Source organism: Agelaius phoeniceus, chromosome 13 (assembly GCF_051311805.1).
Source record: "Agelaius phoeniceus isolate bAgePho1 chromosome 13, bAgePho1.hap1, whole genome shotgun sequence".
Classification (NCBI taxonomy): Eukaryota; Metazoa; Chordata; class Aves; order Passeriformes; family Icteridae; genus Agelaius; species Agelaius phoeniceus.
In genome coordinates this window covers 19,267,870-19,287,269 of record NC_135277.1, presented here as the reverse complement: position 1 = coordinate 19,287,269, position 19,400 = coordinate 19,267,870, and the positions used below count along the sequence as shown (strand labels likewise).

The 19,400-nt window shown below is 41.2% G+C and overlaps 1 protein-coding gene across 3 annotated transcripts in view; it reads left to right on the top strand.

Moving 5' to 3' along the window:
• The window catches only part of TLN2 (talin 2), a 146,381-nt gene that overhangs the window by 66,427 nt on the left and 60,554 nt on the right, over window positions 1-19,400 (top strand). For all 3 annotated transcript variants that reach the window (XM_077185701.1, XM_077185700.1, XM_054642214.2), the window contains 12 exons: window positions 3,964-4,027; window positions 6,177-6,281; window positions 7,040-7,195; window positions 8,125-8,226; window positions 11,025-11,101; window positions 12,685-12,865; window positions 14,427-14,540; window positions 15,165-15,273; window positions 15,945-16,153; window positions 16,285-16,383; window positions 17,844-18,011; window positions 18,111-18,405. In XM_077185701.1, coding sequence (XP_077041816.1) covers window positions 3,964-4,027; window positions 6,177-6,281; window positions 7,040-7,195; window positions 8,125-8,226; window positions 11,025-11,101; window positions 12,685-12,865; window positions 14,427-14,540; window positions 15,165-15,273; window positions 15,945-16,153; window positions 16,285-16,383; window positions 17,844-18,011; window positions 18,111-18,405 — 1,679 coding nt within the window. The remainder of the gene's footprint in view (window positions 1-3,963; window positions 4,028-6,176; window positions 6,282-7,039; window positions 7,196-8,124; window positions 8,227-11,024; window positions 11,102-12,684; window positions 12,866-14,426; window positions 14,541-15,164; window positions 15,274-15,944; window positions 16,154-16,284; window positions 16,384-17,843; window positions 18,012-18,110; window positions 18,406-19,400) is intronic.

The following is a 19,400-nucleotide window of genomic DNA, read 5'->3' as shown; positions in this document are numbered from 1 at the left end:
CCAGTTACACAACAATCTTACTCTGGGATTTGTCCATTGTCTGCTTATTCTTCCCTTCTCTCTCCACTCATGAGGAGTATTCCTGCAGCAAACCACTGGGTATTATGTCATGATAAGCTAATGTTGTGTCATGGTAATGATTTCAAGAGTTAGGTGTTCCCTGAAATAGTTGCTTTTAAATTTTAAAGCAGTAATTGCCCACAAGCTTCACCAGTGGCTTTTGCAAACTGCTGAACAGCATTCAGTTGCTTAATTTTTTTAGGATTTTCTAATGCACTGCTTGGTTTCTTCAGTGAAAGTTTCTTTCTCCTTTCATTTTTTAAGCTCCCATACAGTGAGTGTGTTTTATGGTGTACTGAAGCTGCTTTGTATGCATGTACTACTTGTACTTTGTATGGACAGTTTGGAGCCCATCATGAAACAGTCATCACTGATATAATGTGCATTATGGTTTTTTAACCCTAATAGAGATGAAAGGTATTAATAACTGAATGATCTATTAGAAAAAATGTTACTCCAGTGGAAACCATTTTGAACCAGAATTCCAAAATTCAGAACCTTCTTATATTCAGTAGGGCATTTTTCTCTGCTCTTGTTTTATTTTCATTTAGGGCTTTGATTGTATTTGAACCAAACTTGGCAGGTAACCAAGTGTAATTGCTCTCTGTCCTGGTGTTTAATCAGTTTCATAAAATTAAGCATTTCTTATTTGGAGGTAATTCAGTTTTTTCCTCTGTAGATGAACCTGCTCCAGAACTGTAAGTCCCTGGTCATTGTCTCCTAATTTGAAGTGTACATGTTTATGATTTAGTGGTGATATCTTTATTTTACACAGCCATCATGGCAGCCTTGTTGTGAAACCTCATGCTTTTGTTTTGTGAGTCTAAGTGAGCCAAGTGATCCTGGCTCACTGTGAACAATACAGAGAAAAGTGTAGTTAAATGCTCGTTATTTTTTTCTGAAGATGCATCTCTCATCCTTTCAGAAAAAACTTCATATTTTTTTAAACTTTCATCCAACTATTTTTTACTGTTTATTGCATAAACACTGATGCTTTTCAAGTAAGAAAGTAGTTTTCTTTTATATAAACTCATGCTGTAGCTCAGTATGTGAAATAATTTGGGAGGTATCCAGCCATTCACTACTGAAACCTTAAGATGCTATGGGTTCCCTTAAGGAGAATCTGTCAGCTTGTACAAAAAATAGAACAAAGCAGCACCAGGATTTAATGATATTGTTTGGGAACAGCTTAGTTTAGTTGCCTGTCTACAATATGTTTGTGTAGAGACACCTTTTGTATCTTTTTTTGTCATTGCTAAAATATTCTTGGCACAGATGAAGATTTTTTCCTGCCTCTTGCTAAGACGTTGGTATTGGTTCTTGGAATTCCCTTGAAGCTCATGCCAAAGTAAATTGTGAAAGCATTAAACTGTCAATTTAAAAGTAGTCCTGCCTTGTGGTACAGATCCAGTTGTGCATGGCACCTACAGAGGCTGCCCTGGGGCTGAATTTGCTGAGAGAATGATAAAGAGAGAGGATAAAGAGAGAATAAAGAGAGAATAAAGAGAGAATGATAAAGAGCTGCCACTGCTCCTGTGCAGATGGGAGAGGAGCACTCAAAGTGCACCCTCCATTCTGTGCAAGCACCCTGGCAAACAGATAAACTGCAGATGATGAGTGAGCTTGATGCTGAGCTCTGTGCTAGAATCTAACCTGCTTTGCTGAATTGAGCTGGGTTTTTCAAGAACACATCTGTGCTAATGAGAAACAATCCAAGTGTTGGCACTCATGTCACTTTTTAAGGAACTGGAAGATGAAACTCAGTGGAAACCAAGTGAAATCAACCCTGCTTGCTGTTAGCTGGCTTTTTATTACTGAGTTCAATGTACACATTCTAATATGTGTCATTTAAGGGATTAAAGAAGGCTAAATGACATTTCCATTGTTTTGCTAGCTCCATTAAAAAGCTGCAAAATAAAGTGAAACTGTGTCTGTAAAGAAAATATCTGGATTATAGGTAGAATTAAAATAATTTCAGTCTGTTCACAACTGGCATTTCACCCTTTCAGATGAGAGGATCGCTTGCCTCTTAAATTAAAAGCAGTGGAAGGTGATAGAAGGAAAAAACTTCAAATCCAATTTCAACCCAGGGTGCAGGGATATTACAATTTCTGCTTAGTGGACAAAGCACAAAGTTGTTTTCTTAACCCTTGCTGCTTATGAAGCTCCAAGTAATGCTTGCTTAGCAATGTTTTTTAAAGGGTTATAATAATTAAAAATTAAGTAGGCAAGATTAAAAAGGTAATGGTTCTGATAGTTTATCTGTATGCAGATAGCTGAGAAAATTAGCCAATAAAGGATGATTATTTAAAGTGTGTCAATAGCTATAACTTATTTGTTTATATAAATCGATTTCCAGAATGAAACTTTGTTTAATTCAGGTTTGTTTTCTTAATTTGCCTTGGAATTGAATTTAACTAAACTGGTTTGAACCTGTGAAATTCTGTATAAAACCACCAGTTGTTTCATAGTAGATACACCAGCTTTTTAAGATAATAAGCTGTATTCAGTCCTTATCTACAGTGTTAATTTGGCTCTTCAGCCTTCCCTACCCCATGATGTGTCTTTGTAAATTTGAGTCCCCAAGAAGAGATTTCTTTATCATGGATAAGTGAGATGTAGCTATGAGAACATCAGAAGAAAGATGAGCAAGGACAGTTGTTCTTACTTTGTCTTATAATATGGAAAAGACAAAATTGTGATCTCAGTACTGAGTAATATTTTTGAAGCACAAAATCCTAATTTAGTATTTTGATATATTTTTTAGTTGTCTACAATGGCAGTATTTTGTGTTTGAAAACACAAACAAAAAAGTGCACAGTAATACAAACAAAAAACCCAACAAAACCACCCTCAAGATATAAAAACAAAGCAACTCCCACAGAACAGTTGAGCAATATTTTTGCCAATCTTGTTTAAAACACTCCATCCTTCTCAAAATGTCTAACTTTGTATCCTGGTAGGTAGTCTAGGCTTCAGTGTTAAGTGTTGCTTGTTCACTGAATAAATCAGAATAAGGAGGACATTCTCCAGTCATTCTTTTTCTATGATTCTTAATCATCCAAAGTAGGAGGAATCCTTAGAGACTAATTATTTTAACTGTGCAGGTCTCTTCAGGTGGAAAATGACCTGCTGAATATATGAGATGGTTTCATCAGAGTAGAATATTCCAGATGGAAGGGACAGTCCAGAGCAGGTATTTGTTAAAGCCTGATGCTGATATGCCCTCAGGTTAGGGTGAAATCTGGCTGAGATCAAGGATTATTTTATTGTGCAGGTGAGGAGTTGAAGGATTCCCTCTGCCTGAACTCTGTCAGGGAGGCTGAACTTGTTTCATTTTATCCATGTTCTCAGAGCCTTGGAAACCGAGTGCTGCAGGAATTAAAACTGCTTCTTCTTTTGCTTTGAGACAACACAAAATAACACAGACTGCTATTGAGTGTCCAGATTTTCAGTGCAGTATTAGTGCTCTGACACTTCTTGGGTGACACAGAGAGAACTTGTTCCCACACATCAATAAACCAGAGTCCCAGCAGTGTCTGAGCCCAGGGCTGGCCCAGGCCTCCATGTCCCCTTGTCCCAGATCACACTAAGTGTAGCTACACTTAGATGTGAAACCTCTGAGCTGCTGAGACACATCTATCATTTAAAATTGGAAAGTGGCCCAGCTATTGTTTATTTTTGATGAATTTTCAAAACATGAAAAGTTACTACATGGGGCAGCAACTCAAGTGGTAAGAGAACCACTTGCTCTTGCTCTATTTAGTTTTGTTTTGTTGTGGAAATATTTTAACACCCACATCAGGAAGCCTGGGGGACCTAGTGCCAGTAAAGATGTATGGAAAGCATCTCTCCTCAAGGAGGAACCATTAACTTTGGAATTTCTTTTTTTTTTCCCCCCAGCCTGAAAGAATTCCTGCCTAAAGAATATACCAAACAAAGAGGGGCTGAAAAGAGAATATTTCAGGTAATTGTGAGGCTAAAAAAATTACTATAGCTTCACTACCTTTATAAGAAAAATCTGAGATTCCCAGGTGTATACTTTGTATGTATACAAAGAACTGTACAAACAACTTTGAACTATCAGAAAATGAAGTATCAAGTATTTGACAACTTTTATTTTATTTCTTCAGTGGATTTATTGTCCTGATCATTTTTTCTTAACTGATGATTATCCAATGTGTTTTGTTAAATGGAGAGAGTGAAAATGAAGTGTTTTTAAGATTTTTTTTGTCAGTTGCATTGAAATATAAAGATGCATATTTGTATTACAATAGACTCATGTTTAGGAAAGCCAGTTTTAATTTCATGCCTCATTCAAACATGAGCCTCAATTCTGCTTGTTAATGCTTGAATTCAGTGGTGTGTGTGGGAATCACCCATTGTAAAAGACTGGAGCAGTTAAGCACAAATGGTAAAATGTAAATTTTGTAAAATGTGCTGGTATTGTTAGAAGTGGTCTCCGAGTCTGAGTGCTATAGATGGACCAGGTAACTCTGCCCACTGAAATACAAGTGTGGCAATACCATGGAAGTTGGGAAATTCTGAGGTCAACAGGTGAGATGAAGTCTCATGGTTCTGGAAGGACACACCAGAGACCTGAGATCCCAGCTAGGGACACAAGTTCAAGGGCAGGACCAGGTCCCATCTTTTCTTTTGTCTGCTACACTCCCAGCTGAGGAATCCTCTAACTTAGTGAGTCTGTTCTCCCTTGAGTTTTCAGTACCTCCTTGTAGATGAGTGTGTCTGACACTTCTCTGTGCTTCTCTAGGTGGTGCAGTGACATTGCAGTCTAAGCAAAAACCAGATTCATTCACTTCTGAGTATTGCAGCCATGCTTTTCATAGCATGGGAGTTTTGCCCATGTCAGATATGACCTAGGAGTGGTTTCACTCTTTATGTACTTTAGTGCATGGAGCAGAGGCTCAGCAGTGATGATCAGCACTGATCTGGGCCACAAATCAACAAGGCAGCATATGGGAGCTGTCTTTTTGGAATAAAACTCAGCTGCTGCCCAAGCCGTGAAGCTCTGGAGCTTGGCAGGTGCTACATTGTGCCCCTTGTTCTTTGGGGATGCTGGTTGTGTTCTCTGCTGAAGCTGGCAGATGGGAGCAGCCTGTGCTCTTGGGATGCTGGAGGTTTTTGGAGTTGCACTTCCCCTCCCAGTGCTGTCCCACGCTGCTGAGGTGGGAACAAGTGGAATCAGGAGGCATTTCCCGTGTTCCTGGTGCTCCCCCTGCTGCCATCAGGCAGCACCAAAGCGGTGGCAACGCAGAAGCACGTGAGGGGAAGATGGGGTGGGATGGGGAACCCCACAAACAGGGTTTAAACAGGGAGACATTGGGATGAGGATTTCAGCACAGTGGTCTGGATAGGAGAGCAGATGCTATTTAAATTTAATAAATTTAAATATATAAGATGGGTACCCATCGTTACACATAATCATCAATCTACTAATTACCACATTGTTTAAATAATAAATGGAGAGCGAGTTACAAGGCACACTTAGTTGAGTATTTCAGGCCACACTATTCAGAAAAAGAATTTTTTGTTCCTCAGCTGTAGAGATATTTTCCTGTGATGGAAAAAAATTGGATAATGCTGCAACTGGCAAAAAAGGCCCATTGGAAGTACCTACCAGCCATGAGAAATGGTCTCAAGTACAAGCTGTGAGGCTGTCATGAGTCAGAAGTTTTGGGCACAAAGCAGGAATAAGTAATCTGTTTCTGGAGGAAAAAAAAGGGTGTGGGTACACTTAAATGACATTTAAAAGCTGAGTGAAGAGGCATTAATTGTATGAAACCTAATGATGTCAAACAGCAGGAATACCTAGAATTTTAAACTGTGTCAGAAGGGGTTTAATGTGCATGGTCTGAGGCACAGATGGAATGGTTGGTGGTCAAAAAGGAGTGTTCTGTTTGCACAGGTTAGTTATTTTCTCTCATGTGAGGCATTATGTGCTAGTTTTGCTAACATTTCTACCCAGTATTTTTTCCAATATTCTAATTGTGATGATTATGAACTAAGCATCCTGAAAAAGATGAAAGCTGTGCCCTTTGTTTGTTTGTTTGTAGAAAGCTTTGGTTCTGCCTAATTGATACAGAACTCTGTTACAGGAGCACAAGAACTGTGGTGAGATGACAGAGATAGAGGCCAAAGTGAAGTACGTGAAGCTGGCGCGTTCCCTGCGCACCTACGGGGTTTCCTTTTTTCTTGTTAAGGTAACACAGCTCCTGCTGGCACCATCCTGGGCCCTTGGTTATGAGTTATCTCAGGTCCCTCTCTAAGCCAAGGTTTGCTACCTCAGCCACTGAGATATTTCAGTTTCCTGGAGGAGTGAGAAGAGAGCTTGTGTGGGATTCGCATTCTCTGAGCAGAGAGAGACAATTCTCTCTCTCAGGTTTTTTCCTGGAGAAGCAGAGAATTATCAAAACAGGTCTTATCTCATTTGCTGCCCCTGTGTTTGTGCACAAGTGGAATGCATTATGGAAGATTGTTTACCTGAAGGGATTTGGTAATTGAATTCTGGTGGGAGTGTTTTGTTTTCTTGACCAATCTCTGCAAGCTGTGTCCTGATGGTTGTCAGGAGACAGAGGATTTTGTTCAGTTGACTTCTTGTTCAGTTTCAGTTTAAATGTAGTGTAATATAGTATAGAATAATATGGTATAATAAAATAATTAATTAGCCTTGTGATATCATGGAGTCCTGCTCATGATTATTCCTGCCCATCAGGCAAAATTTCACCAATAGGATTGTCTTTTGAACTAAGTAGTAAAGCTGCACTAAAGACCAGAGCTTCTTAATAAATGCATTGCTTAAAAATCATTGTCTGTAAACAGACAAACTAAGCCTGGAGTTTTAAATTGTCACTGTCTGCATGCCAGTTGCTTCCCTTTGCAGTATATCCTATCTTGCTTTTCCTTTGTCCTGTGGAAAGCTGCATTTGTAAGGAAAACAATCTTCCACCCTTTGTTGTAGGAAAAAATGAAAGGCAAGAACAAGCTGGTTCCTCGTTTGCTGGGGGTCACCAAGGACTCCGTGATGCGAGTGGATGAGAAGACCAAGGAGGTGCTGCAGGAGTGGCCTCTGACAACTGTGAAACGCTGGGCTGCCTCACCTAAAAGCTTCACTCTGGTAATCTGTGTGTGTGTACAGAGGACAAGGGATTTCTGTGGCAGGGAGGCTTAGAACAGTTTCTGTACTGGGACTTGTCCCATCTCTAATTTTCTAAGAACAGTTTCTGTACTGGGACTTGTCCCATCTCTAATTTTCTAGCCTGACAGAGTCACTGAGTCCTCAAGCAGTAAATTGGCACATGCTGCAGTCCAGGTTCAGTCTGTAGTTTGGTGCTTCTGGACAGGCCAGTTCCTCAGAAGTACTGTTTAAATCTTTGAACAAACCACTGTTTAAACCTCCTTTGTGCCTAACTGATGAAGTTAAGAAAGCATTATTACTCACACTTGTGTACATAGTTATGCTGCTTGGCATTCATAATGTACTCTGTGACTTGCAAGATATGAACATAAACAAAGTCAGCTGGCTCATTCATGTATTTGATAATTATGAGTTTAGAGAAGCTTCCTGAATGTGATATTTTGCTAATTATTTGGTCAATAGGAGACCACTGCAACATATATTTTGTATATGAAAAGGTTGTTTGAAGTGATGGAGTAAGAGGCAGAAGCTAGAAAATTGCATCACTTGATTCATTTGCATCTAATTTCCAGTTGCATGGATGATTATGCTCTGGGATTAAATTCTATAAAACTTTTTTTCATCCTCAATTGACTGAATCTGATAAAGTTAGATGAAGTATCTCCTGGGCATTTCAATGTATGAAACATCTGTGAGTAAACTGAAATAAAAAGGATTCTTCTCTTTTCCCTCAGTCTCGCATACAGACTGGTTTAGAATCTTGGAGAAGTTTAACTTATTGTTGGATATAATAAAATGTCTATAGAATTTCACAATTTGAATTTTCTCATTCATGTTTGGTACTGTTTCTTCATTTACTTACTTCACACTTTCAAATGAGTTTTGGGATTTTTCCCCTTTTTCTTCAGGATTTTGGTGAATATCAGGAAAGCTATTACTCAGTACAGACCACTGAAGGAGAACAGATCTCTCAATTAATTGCAGGTTACATTGATATCATCCTAAAGAAGGTACAGTATTAACATCTTGGCATGCAGCAAAAAAAAAAAAAACAATGCAAAAATTCAGATGTGTGCAAACTGCAGTTTTTCCTCTCATGGAGTCAGTGTTGTATCTTGTGGTTTGATGTTATATATTTTTACCTGCAAGTAAGGCACTGCTTCTGGAAAAATCAAGGTTATTTCTTACATCTCTGGCATGTGTCTGGCTCAGTGCAGCACTCCTGGGCTTTGTGGTTCTGTCTGGAAGGTGACCTGGTGGCTCTGAGTGTTTATCCAGGGAAGAGTCCAAAGCTTCAGCTGTGAGTTTTTAAGCTATAGTCCAAAGTGATAAAGCAGGTGGGAAGAAATTACCCTAGAAGCAGTATTTAAAACTACAGCCAGGACTACACAATGGTTGTCCAGGTGTTCTTGTATATAATATTGCAAAGCTGAGAAAGTTTTTTGGCCAGAAAAACAAACCAAAAAGCCCCAACAATGCATTGTTTTAAAAACACTGTGATTAGGAAAGCAAAGAATTAGACCTGAGTTGTGCAGAGGGGCATAAAATCAGTGTTTGTGAAGAGGTCAGACTGCCTTGAAATTTGTTTTTTATAGAATGTGCCTGGCAGGAGAGAGGAAGGGCTGATACAAATTTCCAGTACTCAAAATATTCCCAGGCAAGCAAATGCAACAGCAAAAAATGGCAAGTTTGCCAACAACCATGGAGCTGAATGGTCCCATTCTAATCATGTTACACAGAAAAGTGAGCACTGATTCAGTCTTGTCAAAATTTTACTTCATTGCCATTCCAACTCCATCATTCTTTACTGTAATAGATTTTAGTAGTAAGAAATCACAAAGAAGCCCAGAAGAATTTCTTGCCTTTGTTAGTGTGAGCAGTGAGGATGTAACATTAAGGATTACATAATAAAAGGTTGAGGAGGATTGCCAGAATTCATCACACAGAATTCATCACATGTCTTTTTCTCTGAGGCTGTCAGGCTCAGGTTTAATAAACATCAACTAAATTACAGGTTCCTGTAGATGGTTTAAAAATTGATTCAAAAATAGCATTACTGTCTAGCACCAAATGAAAGCTGCCTTCTGTCTTGATAGAGTACAAATGTGCAAATTTCCACTCCCAGTTGTTTGATTTTTTTTCTCTACCATCTGCTGATACAGCCAGTTTGAAATTAATGAGTTAGGAACAGGTTAAATCATTAACATCCCTGATTCACATGAGAAGAGTCAGTTTGTAGTTGTTGAGCCCATGTAATCTTTGGGATGGATGCATCAAAGTGGGGTTTGTTGCTTTCAGTTGCATATTGTTAATTTTTGCTGTGTTTTGAGCTGGTCCAACTCATTTTCTCCAGTGTGCATTGATAGGTACATTATTTTCTTATTTTCTGCTCAAGTGTTACTAGTACAGTGTTCCCCCCATTCCACCCAACTCCTCATGTCCTGCAATTTTAGTGATAGGTTAATTAATCAGCTGACAGAGAACCCAGAATTTAACTGGCATATATCTAAATTAAAACCAGTAGATTTCTTTTTTTACTTCACAGTATTACAGAAGTCAAGCACAATCATGACTAGACAGAGGGAGTTTCAGTTCATGCATGAAATCAAACTCTAGTATAAGAACTTCTTCCTCCAAAGTTGTGTGTTCATGTGGATGTGCATGAGGAGTTCCTCTTGGATGGAAGGTCACAGTGGATACTTACCTATTTATATTCCTCTGCATGGACTCAGACTACAAATCAGGCAGCAAGAGGGAAAGCAGACAGTTTCTCTGCACTAGGCAACAAGTAGAAATAAACTCTTTTTATAAGGCACTATTTCTATGATTTGTAGTTTCCTGTTGTTTCTAGACTTAGTGCCCTTACATATATTTACAAATCTCTCTTAGCACTAAAAACCCTGCCTCAATCTTCAGCCTGAAGCCAGACTGTCCTGAACATTAAAGTCTTTAAAGTCAACTTCAAAGTCCTGAACTTTTAAAGACTCTGATAAAATGACTTGGAGACACTATTCAATTTATTATCTTTACTGGTGGGTATGTATTTCCTGCTGGCAGTGATGCCTTTTTTCAGCTTATCTAGAAGCAGAGGCCAGACAAAGATAAAGAATAAAAATGGATATATTTAATTAAGTGCTTTCAGGTGTATTAAGGGCAGACAGAGCCTCCCCAAAATGAACAGTGGTCACAAGGTTTTCAGACAGATAAGTTTGGTCCATTTGCATATCTGGGGTTAATGCTCCAATTACAGCCTCAGGTGATGAAGTCACACTCCCCCAGTCTGCTCCTACCCTCCTCCCCTTCCCCTTCCCTTTTGTTTACACTTTTTGGGGCCTGAGGCTGTGAGGGTGTCCTTGGATCTCAGGCCTAGAGGGGTTGTGTTCTCTGACCAAAATGTGAACACAGGTAACTAACACTTTAACAAGTTAACTAACACATGTATATGGAGTTTAGAATTATGCTTATTGCAGTACAAGATTTCTAAAATATAAAGGCCAAAATCTTTGGCATCAGTGGGTAGCACCATGCAATAACACTTCAGCACTTTCCTTTTACCTTTGTTCAAAAAGGCACCAGCAGGATTTTCCTTTACATCCTTCATCTGCCAGGGTTCAGAGCCTGGGCTGTTGAATGCTGGAGAGTTCCTCTTCTCTGGGGGAGGTTGTATTGTCACTCACTGCCCAGCAGTGAGTGTTCAGCCTCAGACAAGGCTCTGAAGGACATTTCTTTATGTTTGTGATAAATGGTGGAGAGAAAGCAAGAAACAACACTGATTATTTAACTTATCTTTCTTTTTCCCCCCCTCCAGAAACAAAGTAAAGATAGATTTGGGCTTGAAGGCGATGAAGAATCAACCATGCTGGAAGAATCTGTTTCACCTAAGAAGTGAGTGCATGCAACAGGAGGAAATGGTCTGGTTTTAGGAGTGCCACATTTAGCAGTGGCAGCTTTTTCAAATGAAGCATTACAGTTATTACTGGGAGAGAATGGTTTTCCACTGAGTATTTCAGTAGAAGGAAGTGCTATCCCCAGGCAGTTCAGCAGGCTCCTAGCTTCATTCAGGGATTGAAGAGCAGATATTTGTCACAAAATTGGTGGTTAGAGGAACCAGCAATGGCACCATCAACTTGACCCTTGAGCAAAGGCACTCAGGCTGGAATTCAGTAAAATGCTGAGGCAGAGAGGAGGATAATGAAGCAGAGCTGAAAAGTTGGAGTATTTTTTTTTCATCTTCATGTGTGGTTTACAAGGTTTTAGTTGCTTGTGTCTGCTAGTTCCATGGTTTCCAGCAGATTTGGCACCTGTCAGTTCAGTTGTACACAGTGTTGTGAGCAGAGCTGGCTTATTTCAGCAGGCAAAGCCATCAGATGTGTGGTGTGGGTAGGGGAAAGGGTTTGGTACAAGTAAGGTCAGGTTATGGTTTTGATGGGAGAGTAACTGAATAAAGCAAAACACAGAACTGTGGAGCTGGCCACACTCTTGAAAAGGAATGTCAAATCTTTCTGTGAGACCATCAAAACAGATTTGTGACATTATAAGCTGTAATGAGCCACTCAAGTCTTTTCTTGGAGCTCTTGAGGGTGGCAGTGTCAGCAGTGTGTATGTGAAAAGTCCATTTGATTTATTGTTAAGCTACAGTTTATATGAGATAGATTTGTTAGGTATTTCATGTGGCCTTATGGGAAATTTCATCTTTTGATGGATCACACATGTTCAGATGTGCTTTATTTTGACATGGCCCTTTCCAAATCACTTCCAGAATATACTGTTAGTTAAGTGCTGTGCAGAGAAGCCCAGAATTTGTAGTAGATAAATATAAGATTTTTTCATAGTTGAAATCACTTTTTTTTTCTCTCATCAGAGTGTTGTTGTTACAGCCTGAATTTCTGTCAACACTTCTAGCTATTAAAGGTTGAATCATGTTTAAATATGAGCAGTATATCTGGCAAGGCAGTTCAGGATGGCAGTAACTTTATTTATTATTCTCCAGTCCAGTATCTGGGGGACTGCCAGATTACTTGCAAGTACTGTGTGTGCTTATTTGTGTAAAGGGGGAAGAATTAAGTTTTTATCCCAGTTCTAGGGAGTACTTGCAAAAGATCTCCACAAGATTCATGCTTCTATTTTGTATTGATCAGTCTGTGATACAAATGAAACAAAGCAGTTGTTATGCATTAAACCTTGTTCTGGTTCTGTCTGCCCTGTGTCCAACAGGGGGAAAGCCATTGGTTCATGTTTAACAAAACTGCACATTGCTCTCTTGCCTTGCTGTCTGCTCATCAGTGCTGTTAACAACTGATCTGCCAGAAACCCCACATTATCTTTTGTCCCATATGTTAGAAAATGCTTAGAAAGAAAAACCATCAAGTTCTCCAGCTTCTCCAAAGGTTGTGCAATGCAGTTGAAAGCCTAGAGGAAGCAGAGGTGAGTCTGCAGGGGCTGACTGATTGTGTGTTGCTGTTTTGCAGACCCACCATCCTGCAGCAGCAGTTCAACAGGACGGGCAAGGTGGAGCACGGCTCGGTGGCGCTGCCGGCCGTGATGCGCTCGGGCTCCAGCGGCCCCGAGACCTTCAACGTGGGCATCATGCCCTCCCCCCAGCAGCAAGTCACAACTGGCCAGATGCACAGGGGACACATGCCCCCTCTTGTGAGAAACACTTCTTTCTGGGAGAGAATGGTTTTCCACTGAGTATTTTACTAGAAGGAAGTGCTATCCCCAGGCAGTTCAGCAGGCTCCTAGCTTCATCAGGGATTGAAGAGCAGATATTTGTCACAAAATTGGTGGTTAGAGGAACCAGCAATGGCACCATCAACTTGACTCTTGAGCAAAGGCACTCAGGCTGGAATTCAGTAAAATGCTGAGGCAGAGAGGAGGATAATGAAGCAGAGCTGAAAAGTTGGAGTATTTTTTTTTCCATCTTCATGTGTGATTGACAAGGTTTTAGTTGCTTGTGTCTGCTAGTTCCATGGTTTCCAGCAGATTTGACACCTGTCAGTTCAGTTGTACACAGTGTTATGAGCAAAGCTGGCTTATTTCAGCAGGCAAAGCCATCAGATGTGTGGTGTGGGTAGGGGAAAGGGTTTGGTACAAGTAAGGTCAGGTTATGGTTTTGATGGGAGAGTAACTGAATAAAGCAAAACACAGAACTGTGGAGCTGGCCACACTCTTGAAAAGGAATGTCAAATCTTTCTGTGCAGTGAGACCATAAAACCAGAATTTTTGTGTGTGAAACCTGTCTGTGCAGCAAGTAGTCAGAAACAGAATGTTATACACATTTCTGAGACTGAAAGTCCTGGCTGTAATGTCCTGACTGTTCTACTAAACATAAGTTATGAGTATCCCTTCAATATTTAGGGTGTCACTTTTTGATTTATTTCCTTATTTTCTTTAAAGCAGGCTCTTCCAGGTTTTTTTTACTTCTAAGTAGTTAAAACTAGTATTGAAATGGAAAAAAAACTTTAAATACCTCCCACAGGCTAAGGAAAATCAGCTCTGCTGTCTGGAGCATGCCCTCCACATCCCTGTCAGGCACTGGCATTTGCAAGGCTGTTTCTTGAACTCCTTGTTCCCTCCCTGCCCTTTGTCACCAGTGTTTTCCCAGAGGTGCCATCAGTTTGGCTGCTGCACTCAGCTGTGTCCTGTGCTGGTCTGTTGGAGCTGTGTAGAATCAGCTGTGTGTGCCCAGCATGGGGCAGCCTCTGGCTGATTCTCCCAGAGGCTGCTCCTGCAGCCAAAACTTCTGCCACAGACAGCCAGTACAGACAGCATCCTGCTCTGCCTAAACCTCTTCAGTTTTCTGTTAGCTTATGCATGTTGATGACAATTAATTTTAGAGCCATCCTTGATTGCATTGGGAGGCTGTCCCAGGAAATCAGTAATGATCTCCTAGAAGCAAATTGATTTTTAATGTTGCTCAAATGCAGGTCAGTGGGTTTGTGTGTGTCTGTTGGCCATTGAGCTGAGAAAGGTGAGCACTTGATGTGTATGTGAAAGTAGCACAGAGTGTAAAATGGCATGAGCAGAATCAGGACTGTGAGAAGAGAGTGAGGGCTTTGCCTTCTCCACTGTGCCAGGACAAGGCACTCTCTGAAATGGCCTGGGGTGGTTTGTGGACTGCTGTCACTCAGGGTCTCTTCATGCACATGTTCCCTGTGCCTGGGGTGCCCTGTGGAGCCCAGCCCAGCCATTGCCTTGCTCTGCCTTGCAGACCTCAGCCCAGCAGGCCCTGATGGGGACCATCAACAGCAGCATGCACGCGGTGCAGCAGGCCCAGGCCGACCTCAGCGAGGTGGACAACCTGCCACCCCTGGGGCAGGACATGGTGAGTTCTGAGCACACAGCCATGGCCCGTGGGTTGTTCACAGAGCAGTTTAGTCATTGCCCCCAGATCTAAAGTGATACTGCTAAAGCTTTTCATATGGGGTAAAATTTGTGCTCTCTCTAAGGAATTCGTGTACAGTGGCCCACCTCACTCTTATCAGTCTCCTGGACTAGATGTAGCAGACTTCATAATCCTGCCTGGAATGCTCTTGTTCTGTGGGCATATGTACAGTGAAACACAAACTATGGGCAGTATTAATGGTGGGACTTACTGCCTCCCAGAGACATGGAAAATGAGAACATGATTCTGTTGTTCATGATCCAGGTGAGGGCAGGAGGAGGACAGAGCCAGAGGGTCATTGCTTATGGGGGCTGTCAGTCAAGAGTGTTTAGCCTTTCTTATGGCATTTACCTTAAAAGGGCAGCTCTTGAAATGTGAGAGCAAATCTGTAATGAATGAATCAGCAGAAGAAAATGCTTGCATTCATATTTCACTTTAAGGGTCTGCTGCTTTTCTTCTGTTTCACTTTTAAAAATTCACAAAGGAATGGGATATGTACCGAGTGTCTTGCCCTACAGAACCTCACTGCAGTCCTTAATTCTTCTTTTCATTATTGCTCTTCAGGCATCAAGAGTATGGGTTCAGAACAAGGTTGATGAATCAAAACATGAAATACACTCTCAGGTTGATGCAATCACTGCAGGAACTGCATCTGTTGTTAACCTTACAGCAGGTAAATGTCAATGGGAAGGATTTCCTGGCAGTCTCCTCACTATTTGTCAATCCAAATCAAGAAACATGAACTGAGTATGGGGCAGCTGCAGAAAATTTTCTTTAAAACACACCAGTAGCTAAGTGCATTGATGTGTGGAACAAACTTGGTATCCCTCCCAGCACAATTTTTTCTCTCTTCAGTTTCTCTAAAGGTGTAACAGTCAGTGAAGACAAAATGTAGCTGGCTTATCCAACAGAGTGTTTGCAAGGTTACTGCAAGAAAGCATCATTGATCTGGCAGTTGTTAAGGAGAGATTCTGTTTTTATTGACAGTGGGTTTTTCTTCAGCAAATTACAGGTTGAGGCAGCTGTGGGTGGCTTAAAGGAGACAAGACTGTATTGCCTTAGGTTATTTTAGTATTGAAGGAGGCTGAAACTGTGGACTTCTCAGCAAATGGCATTGAATGAAGAAACATTCTATTAGAGGATAGATTATTGAAGAAGAAGAAATGTAAAAATCAGAAAATTTATAGCAATCTAATGTGTTTTTAAGTGACACATGACTTAGTAGGCATTGCTTGGCTGTCTTGAAATGTCTCTTATCTCTCCCCAGAGTGTAGCTTGTAGCTGCTGCTGTTTCCCTTTTAGCCACTAAAGCATTCTGATCATTGAAAAACATTTGCTCTGCAGGGGACCCAGTTGACACTGATTACACTGCTGTGGGATGTGCAATTACAACCATCTCCTCCAACCTCACTGAGATGTCCAAAGGTGTGAAACTGCTGGCTGCTCTCATGGATGATGAAGTTGGCAGTGGAGAAGACCTCCTGAAAGCTGCTCGAACCTTGGCCAGTGCTGTCTCAGACCTGCTGAAGGCTGTGCAACCAACTTCAGGAGAGGTGAGTCAAGGAAAACTTCTCAGGTTCCCCCTTTTTGGCCATATTGCCTGCACACTAATGCACAAGTTCCTTGAGGAAATATGAAATGCAATTTCTGTGGATTAATGCATTTCTCTGTTGCCTCCTCCCAGCCTCGCCAGACAGTTCTGACTGCAGCTGGAAGCATTGGACAGGCCAGTGGGGAGCTGCTGAGGCAAATTGGGGAGAATGAGACAGATGAAAGGTTCCAGGTAATGAGGGGTTGTTTGTCACTGTCAGAACTGTGCAGTTTTGTAATGAGGAGGTCCCTGCATAAAACCAAGCTGCTCAGAGTGTGGTTAGAAAATGCTGAAGTTTCTCTATGCTAATTGAATCTATTTTGAATTACACAATTGATTTTAATTACACAATTATTGTATTTGCTGGGAATGCCCCAGTGAAGGCAGGAATGATGAATCTGACTCCATGTTGTCAGAAGGCTCATTTATTACTTTATTATACTATATTATATTAAAGAATACTATACTAAAGAATACAGAAAGGACACTTACTGAATGCTGAAAAGGTAATAATGAAAACTCCTGACTCTTGCCAGAGTCCTGACACAGCTTGGCCCTGATTGGCCAAAGAGTGAAAACAACTCACAGCAGAATCCAATGGAGCAATCACCTGTGGGTGAACAATCTGCAAACACATTCCACATGAGCAAACACAGGAGAAGCAAATGAGATAAGAATTGTTTTCTTTTCTCTGAGGCTCCTCAGCTTCCCAGGAGAGAAATCCTGGGTGAAGGAATGTTTTCAGAGAATGTGAATGTCACACACAGTCACAGAATGCTGATTTCATAGGAACCCCTTCTTCTTCTGTGCATCATTCAGATGCTTCATGGAGAGCTTTTTGCACTGTATTTCTTCTCATTAAATATAATGAGGTTTATGTAAGTGTTTGCTGTGTCTGTATGTATACGTATATAAAATATTTTGGTAAACTGAGTAGAAAAAAAAGCTGTAATTTTGCAAACAAAATTTCTTCCAGATGAAAAGTAGCATCAATTACAAAATCATGAATGCCTTATGGTTTAACAGTGTTTGCTGTTACCAGTGCTCTTAAATCCTCTGTAAAAAACATGTGTGGATTTTTTCACTGAATGCCATGGATGTGTTTGCACCAGAGGCATGGGAAGGCACTTTTCAGCAGCAGCCAGACCTCTGGAGTGTGCTGTGTGCAAGTGTCTGCTAATACAACTTAAGGCCCTTTTCACCCTTCATCCAGCAGTGGATCTGGGAACTTCATCAGAGTTCTCATTTCTATTCCTAGTTGAATATATCTATTACAACTCTTGGCTAAGAGAAAGAATTTAAGCATTCTTATCTGTGTTATGGAGTGTTGGAGAAAGTGGGTAAGGAAAAGGGATGGTTTATCATATCTAAAAGCAAAACAAAAAGTTGTGGGTTTGGTTTTTGAAATGCAATATTTTCTGCCTGCTGTGATGTTGAAATTATAAATAAGTGTATTGGAAGTATTTCCCTTACTGGAAAACCAGGTCATTTTAACAGTAGAGGCATTAGAGGCATTAGCACTCCATCCTGCTAAAAAACTGAAGTATATGGAGGGGATTTTAAGTGGGGAAATGGGAAGAAATTATTTGAATTTAGTGACTGCAGGAATTTGGTTTCCTGTCACAGACTGACTTTTCCTTTTACTTCACCAGGATGTTCTGATGAGTTTGGCCAAAGCTGTTGCCAACGCTGCTGCCATGTTGGTGCTGAAGGCCAAGAACGTGGCCCAGGTGGCCGAGGACACAGTCCTGCAGAACAGGGTCATTGCTGCTGCCACCCAGTGTGCCCTCTCCACCTCGCAGCTGGTGGCTTGTGCCAAGGTGAGGCAGGGCTGTCCAGTGGGTGCCGCTGTGCGTCCCCAGGGCCCTGAGCGTGGACTGGTAAACAATAACCCTGGTGTGGCTGCTGTGCCCGTGCAGGTGGTGAGTCCCACCATCAGCTCCCCGGTGTGCCAGGAGCAGCTGATCGAGGCAGGGAAGCTGGTGGACCGCTCGGTGGAGAACTGTGTGCGGGCGTGCCAGGCGGCCACGGATGACAGCGAGCTGCTGAAGCAGGTGAGCACCGCCGCCAGCATCGTCAGCCAGGCCCTGCACGACCTCCTGCAGCACGTGCGGCAGTTCGCCAGCAGGGGGGAGCCCATCGGCCGCTACGACCAGGCCACCGACACCATCATGTGTGTCACCGAGAGCATCTTCAGCTCCATGGGCGACGCTGGTGAGTGCCCGAGGCGTCCGCAGGGGTCCGAGCGTGAGGGAACAGACCAGGATCTGACTCCATAGTTCAGAAGGGTTGATCTATTATTTTATGATATATATTATATTAAAACTATACTAAAAGAATAGAAGAAAGGATATTATCAGAAGGCTGGCTAAGAATAGAAAAAGAAAGAATGATAACAAAGGCTTGTGTCTGGGACAGAGAGTCTGAGCCAGCTGACTGTGATTGGCCATTAATTAGAAACAACCACATGAGACCAATCCCAGCTGCACCTGTTGCATTCCACAGCAGCAGATAACCATTGGTTACATTTTGTTCCTGAGGCCTCTCAGCTTCTCAGGAGAAAAAATCCTAAGGAAAGGATTTTTCAGAAAATATCATAGCTACATCAGTTCACATGTCAAGAAAGTAAAAGTCCTTCTTCTCTGTTTTTTGCTTCTAAGGTAGTGCTGTTGTCATGGGTGGTGATCCAGCCCATAATATAAATCAGCAGTGTGCACATAGCTGTGTGCTAGATGGAGTAAATATTCAGTGAAAACAATCAATACCATGCTAAAGGAACACTGTAATATTTTGTGTTTTCTGCCACTGCTTCATGGTATTGTATAGCAGTTTCTCATCTCCAAATAAGAAGACAGGCACCTGGCAAATCCTTCACAATGATTGGTGTTATTATGCATAGATTTTGTTGTAGGTTTTTAAACTTACATCTACTTTTTCTTCTGAGATGTTTCTAAAACGTGCAGCTTCTAAAACAGGAAACAAGATGTTTTTGGCTAAAACCGTCTTAATGATGCTAAGTGTTTTGTCACAAAGTTCTCAGTTTATATTAGACAAAAGATAATTCCCTAGAAACACAGGAAAAATGGGTGATTTTTATTGAAGGAGGGAAATCTTGGCTGTGATTTGAAAGCCAAGTTGTTAGTCTTTGCTGAGACAGGAGTTTCCTTCAACTGTGTATTCAAAATTGCCTAAAACTACTGATTGTGTAT